The 6,373-nt window shown below is 43.2% G+C and overlaps 1 protein-coding gene across 1 annotated transcript; it reads right to left on the bottom strand.

The window, feature by feature from the left end:
- Window positions 1–4,065: 4,065 nt before the first annotated feature.
- CCIN (calicin) lies at window positions 4,066–5,996 on the bottom strand. Its single transcript, XM_006886835.1, has one exon. It carries the CDS (start codon window positions 5,891–5,893, stop codon window positions 4,127–4,129), a length of 1,767 nt encoding a protein of 588 aa, XP_006886897.1. The 5' UTR covers window positions 5,894–5,996; the 3' UTR covers window positions 4,066–4,126.
- Window positions 5,997–6,373: the final 377 nt, after the last annotated feature.

Raw genomic sequence — 6,373 nt, 5'->3', positions numbered from 1 at the left:
CCTGGAAAGGGTTAAACTGGGTGACTCCTTGGAGGCAAGGATTCTGAGGCTCTGTCTAACATACTTTGGACATGTTGTGAGGAGAGAGACCAGTCCTTGGAGAAGGACATCAGTGCTTGGGAGGGTGGAGGGACAGCGCAGGAGGGGAAGGCCGTCTATGAGGTGGATTGATTCAATGACTGGGATAATCGGGATGGGAGTGTCAGAGACGGTGCGATTGGCACAGGGCAGAGCAGAGTTTAGGGCTGTTGTACATAGGGTAGCCATGAGTCACAAGCGACTTGACGGCACATAACAACAACAACATAATCCTCTATAATACAACTTTATAGCATAAATATATAGGGTTGTTTGGGATTTTTAAAAAACAAAGCCCATTACTATGCTGTTCAGATTTTCTTCTGTATTGACCAATAATGGCAGTTACTAATAGGTATAGTTAATCCAAACTCCAAAATACCCTTACATGGATATTTAACTTAAAAAGTAAAGTTTTATTAAAAATTCCTTGTTATACAAAAGTGGATGAGCTTAATTATCTATTGCTGTATAATAAATCACTTTAAAAAGTAGTCACTTAAAATAACAAACCTTGTTTCTGAGTCTTTGGATCTTTGGTAGTTTTGACTTGTGATCAATTTTAACAGATTTACCATACTGAAAAAAAATGCCATAGCATATGTATAACAATAGGAGATAAGATAATAATAGAAAAACTGTTCAGAGGAGGAGGGAATTGATGGACATATTGTATTTTGAGCATAATTTTTGGACACATAAAATTGCATGCCTTAGAACAAAGGTGGGCCCAAATTCATGAACCAGCCATTCATTTCAGAAGTAGATCATAGAAAGAAAAGAAACTAAAATCAAAGATCAGAGGAAAAGAAAAATAAACAGAAATTTATATAACACCAACTTTCAGGAAAGAATATTTGACAGATTTTAAGAAAATCTAATAAAACTGATGAACTTCTTATGGGGCTGATAAGGGATTTCTAAAAATTCAAAATCAAGAATGCAAATGAGAGCATAAGTGATGAAGACATTAAACATATCAGAAGATATAGTTTATGCCAGTACCTTTGAGGTTTTGGGTGAAATAGAGAATCCTTCAATACAAGAAAAAATAGAATTCTAGTACTAAGACCCTAAGTGTGGGAAAGATGCAGCTGTCTGCTTCTGTAAAGCTTTAAAACCCTGGGAACCCAATGAAGGAGCTCTGTTCAGCCCTTTAGGGATGCTGTGAGTCGGAACTGACAGCGGTGACTGTAACCAGTAAAGACAGTTGAACTACTTGAAAGCCTTCCCACAAGAAAACTTAATTTAGCTTCATTAGTGAAAATTCTAATCTTGAAAACTTCTCCCAGAGAATGGAAGCAAAAGAAACACTCCTTGTCAAGTTTTATGAGATTAGCATAACCTTAGTATGAAACCTAACAGTTTAAGAGGGAAATTACAAGCAGAATCCCTGTGGATGTAGTTGCAGAAACGCTTAGTGGGGATAAAGTGGAGTGTGTCCATTCCTCCAATGCCCACCGCACTAAGTGGTTTTTAATAAAACCTGGACAGGATTCATGAAGTAGCGAGTTGAGGACTTTGAAAAGCAAACAGTGGCAAGTGAATTGAGGAAGAAGATGAGACTATGAATCACTAAACTGATGTGAATTTACCATTTTATATCCACTAGTCATAGGCAGTTTGTCTCCACGATGGTCGCAGGACAGCTATGGCAGTCCACAGCAGAGTGGGTTTAATAGAGCACTAGCTTTCTAGCCAGAGAACCAAAAAGGGAAACCCTAGAAACGAAGTTGTGCAAAAAGGATAATGGAGAAGGAGGATTGTGGAAAAGTGACTCCTCAGAATTCCTTATAAACTGCCAGATTCAGTCTCATCTATGTGTAGTTGATCGAACAGCTAATCAGCATCCAAGACTATGAAATTGAATTTATCATCATCCATATTTGGTATTGGCCACTAGGTGGCAGCCAAAACGAGCCAGTTCAGACTCTGTGCCCTGGACGCAGACTCAGATCGGAATACCTCTGCCTGAAGTAGACTTCTAGTTGATACCATTTTTACCCATAGCAGCTATATAGGACAGAATAGTATTGCCCCACGGGGTATTCATGACTTTAAATCTTTATGAAAGCAGACTACCACATCTTTCTCCCTTAAAACGACTGGTGGTTTCAAACTACTGACTGGTAAGCAGCTTTAACCATTGTGAACCACTGTGAAGGCATCAGCACCACTGCAAAGTCTTTGATAACTGAAATGGAACTGTAACCAAATTCCATAAAAGGTAGTTGTAAATTATGACAAACATAAATTATGAATCTAATTAGATTAATTATTGCATGCAAAACCAAAAATATCAGCATTCTCCATAGAGTTTGAATAAGCCTGAGTTTCATAATACTTGAAATATTTTGAGACAATCTAGAATTACTGGTAGAGGCAGATCACAGATTACAAGAGTCCAGTTCCTAAGTCTGTAAGTCAGATTTGTATGTAAATCAGAAAAGTTAGGTATGGTTCATATAAAAAAATTAAATACTTCCTGATAAACTAATAAGATTTTATGTATATCACAAAGTAGTGTTCATTTGATGTTGAGCCATTGTATGTAATGTGACTTTTTAATAAGTTCAAGTGTTTAGCTATAACTACAGGTTATATATAAATTGGGCCTTTGTAACGCTGGGATTATCTGTATAAGACCAGGAAAATGTCAAATCTCCCACATACCATACCAAAATGGAGTTTATGTCAGGATGCAAGACTGTTCAGTATTTTAAAAATAAATCTGTAGAATAGTTTACGTTAATCTAAAAAAAAGAAAAAATTCTATAAATTGATGTAGAAAAAAACACTTGACAAAATTCAAGAAAAACTCTCAATAAGGTAGAAATAGAACAAAACTTCCCCAGCTAATAAAGGGAATCTGTGGAAAACCTAAGAGCATATTATAAGGCTGTACTGTAAAGCCCCAGGAACGTGTCCTTAACCTTACCCTGTTTTTCCTTTTCTAAAAAGTATTCTATAGAATTTTAATAAATGCCAGAAACTATGCTAGATATTTTATAGTATTAACTCATTTAAACTTCATGATCATCTCATAATGTAAGCAAACTTATTATCATTTTTCTTTCTTTTTTTTACAGATAAGGAAACTAAGGGGAGCTCTGGTGGCCTAGTGGCAAGAAGCTGCAACTACAATCCCAGAGGTGCACGGTTCGAATCCACCACATGCTCTGCCGGGGAAGGAGGGGCAATCTCCTCCTGTACCAGTCAGATCTGATTTGACGGTACACGCACACAAAAATAATAAAATAAAAAACAAACAAACAAACAAAAACAGATAAGGAAACTAAGAGACAGAGATATGAAGTAATTTCCCCAGAATTCCTCAGTAAGTATATTCAGACAGGCCATCTAGCCACAGATTCCATGCCCTGAACTGTTAGACTGTCTTGTCCGTTTTACCCTATTATGCGGCCTTGTCAGCAATTAAGATTCACCCCTCCCCATTACTGGTATCTCTTCTACCTAATACCTCAGACTTCATATTCCTAGACTAAGGTCTCTAGGACTTGTTGCCTTTACCGGAAGCCTTTTACGTATCCCAGTTCTGCAAATGACAAATGAGCATACCATAGCTGCATATGGTCAAATGTAATGAACTGTCTCTCCTCTATTTCCTCTGTCCTCATCCCTAAGCCTTATCCATGCTGCTTTCCCCCTCCTCAGTCCATGGCCTGGATTCTACCCTCCTCTGCCTCCCTGAGAAACTAGAGAGAAGTAGGTGTTGGATGAGCTTGAGACTTCACAACTCCAAGAAGGTGTTTTTCCTGTCAGGACAAAATAGAGGCTTTGCAAGCATCACCTTGACCAGTCCGCTCAATCCCACCTACCAGGGACTCCATTCAAGCCTCTTCTTGATATTTTCACCAAAGTAGTCCTAGATTTCCACCCACTGGGAGCAGCCCAGGCCCAGCATTTCCATCATGCCCTTCATGGCCATACATTGGAAGACTAAGAAGAAACCAACAGGCTGTCTTCCTCTTTCTCATTAAATTGTGAATAATAGTGCATTTACTTATTCTCCCACATAAACAGCTGTTTAAACCCTTTGAAGAATCTTGCAAGGTAACTTGGCTACACAGCAGGCAGGACAGTCCAGTGCCTCTGGTGGGGGGGCCAGGGTCTTCCACTCGCCTATCTTTTGGTCTAGCAAGTAGGCATTTGGGTTGATGGTGTAGTCTTTTGTCTGGGCATCACCAGCTGTGGTTATACCTCCACATACAAACACTTTGTTGTCCCCAATGGAGCATATAGCATGGGACATGTCCAGAGGGCAGCTGTTGGGCAAAAGAGGCACTGTGGTCGTCATCTTGCTGCCCTTTATCTTCTGCAAGTTGATTTCTATGCTCTGCCGGTGACTGTGCACACAGAGGATGTTGTCTTGATGCCAAGAGAGCAGGGGCCGGTGGTTGAACTCAATGGGGAAGGTGAAGCACTGCACCACGTCTCCAGTGCTGGTATCAAAACAGTCCACGACCCCCACCCGAGAGATCTCGCCCTTCACCAGGCAGCGCCCAGTGACAATGTACATGTTCCGGTCACCTTTGGTGATCACAGCTGTGCTGTCCATCGGGATGCTCATCTTGCCCGCCAGGCACCAGGCCTCCTTGTGGTCATCATACCGGTAAATGTTGGAGACATACCTCCTTGGGGCAATGCTCCCACCCACCGAATACACAGTCCCCGCACAGGTCACCATGGTGTGGAAGACCAGCCCAATGGGCAGGTCAGGCAGTTTGGTCCAAGAGTTGTCATCCATGTCATACCGCCAGGCTGTCTTCAGCCCTGAAATCTGCTCACTGGTGCCCCCGGAGATGTAGATGTAGCGGCCAGCAGAGGTGGCACTAAGAGCTGCAGCCCGGTAGGGCATCTCCGAGAGCTTCAACCACATGTCCTCCTGGATAATATAAGCAAACACTCCGTCATTAAACTTGCCATGGGCCTTCTGGCCACCGAGTATGACCACTGAATCGAGCAGGGCCCCTTTCCGCTGGTGGCTCAACAGGGTGCATGGCCGCTCCTGCTTGCGGTCCATCAGGACACTCTCAATTAGGGCTGCCTGGGCTGAGTTGTTCTCCAAGCCCATCAATTTATTGCTGGCGAACATCAGCGCCTTGCTGGACACGGCACTGAGATTGATGTAGCTGAAGAATTTCTTGAAATACTTCTCCCGCTCTTCCTTCCGGAAGTACACCCAGTTGATGAGTGTGCTGAGCGCCTGGTCCTCGTTGAGCACATGCAGGTTCTCGTCTCGGAGCAGGCGTCCGAAGATGATGGGTGGGCAGCGCATGAAGTGCACGCAGCCCTCAGGGCTGGCCCAGTAGTGGAAATTGTCGCGAATGCCGGAGTAGGCCAAGTCTGACACCTCTTTGAGTTCAAATAGCTCAGCCAAGAAGAGGTAGTGCAAGCAGTTGGCACGCCGGATGGACTTAATCAGGAAGTCGTTGCAGTGGATGCGAAGGCGGGGTGTGTTGAAATACTGGGCCCCACGAAGCAGCTCCTCCACATTCTGCTCCGAGATCACCACCTTGCCACTGTAGAAATAGTCCAGGAGCTGGTCCACTGTGGCTGGGCTCAGATAGTTGGGGGAAATGGTGATAAAGAGCTCATCAGTGGTCTTCATATCATTGCTGGAGATGAAGCTCTTGACCAGTGGAGAGACAGCAGCCAGGACGTTCCGATGTGCAAAGAAGACATGGTGGTCAACAGTCAGGGCCATGTCCCAGTACTCCTTGAGTTTCCTCTGTTTGTTCAGGTTCTGCAGCACGAAACTGTTGTAGTTTTTCTCAGTGAACTCCAATTTCATGGTGCTTCTTGCTGGCTGAGGCGGAAGCTCAGCACCAAGTACTGGAGGCCAAAACTTTTGCAGGCCTTGTGATTCAGACTGATGGTTATTTAAGGGCAGTTGACCAGGGGCAGTGGGAGTGGGGAAGAGGATGATGTCATAGAGTGGATGAGGTCATAACAATGCAAGACCCACTGGGGCTTTTCTCAGAGGTCCAGGGCCTTTGTCCCCTCTGATGATTTCCACCTGACCAGGTATGGCTGGCTCTCTTCTCAGGACCTGGAACCAAATACCTAGCGTTACAATTTCCACCCTAGAATTTTAAAACTGAGTTTAGCTTTCTTCTAGTTTGTTAGAGTCAGTTTGGACTGTAGAGGGGAGAGATCAGGGGTAATTGTGGAAGGAAATTTTCAGATCATAAAAAACCCCCAAACCCTCCCATTTTATAAGAGAAAAACTGAGATGCAGAGAAGAAAAGGGACGTGCCCAAGATCACAGGGC

The sequence above is a fragment of the Elephantulus edwardii genome, unplaced genomic scaffold (genome assembly GCF_000299155.1).
Source record: "Elephantulus edwardii isolate Elephantulus edwardi_28Jun2011 unplaced genomic scaffold, EleEdw1.0 scaffold00052, whole genome shotgun sequence".
NCBI lineage: Eukaryota > Metazoa > Chordata > Mammalia > Macroscelidea > Macroscelididae > Elephantulus > Elephantulus edwardii.
Note: the sequence above shows the minus strand (reverse complement) of the source record. Positions and strands in the feature narration are given on the sequence as shown.

Excerpts from the sequence above, each read along its gene's own strand:
- CCIN (XM_006886835.1), bottom strand. The coding sequence starts at position 5,893 with ATGAAATTGGAGTTCACTGAGAAAAACTACAACAGTTTCGTGCTGCAG.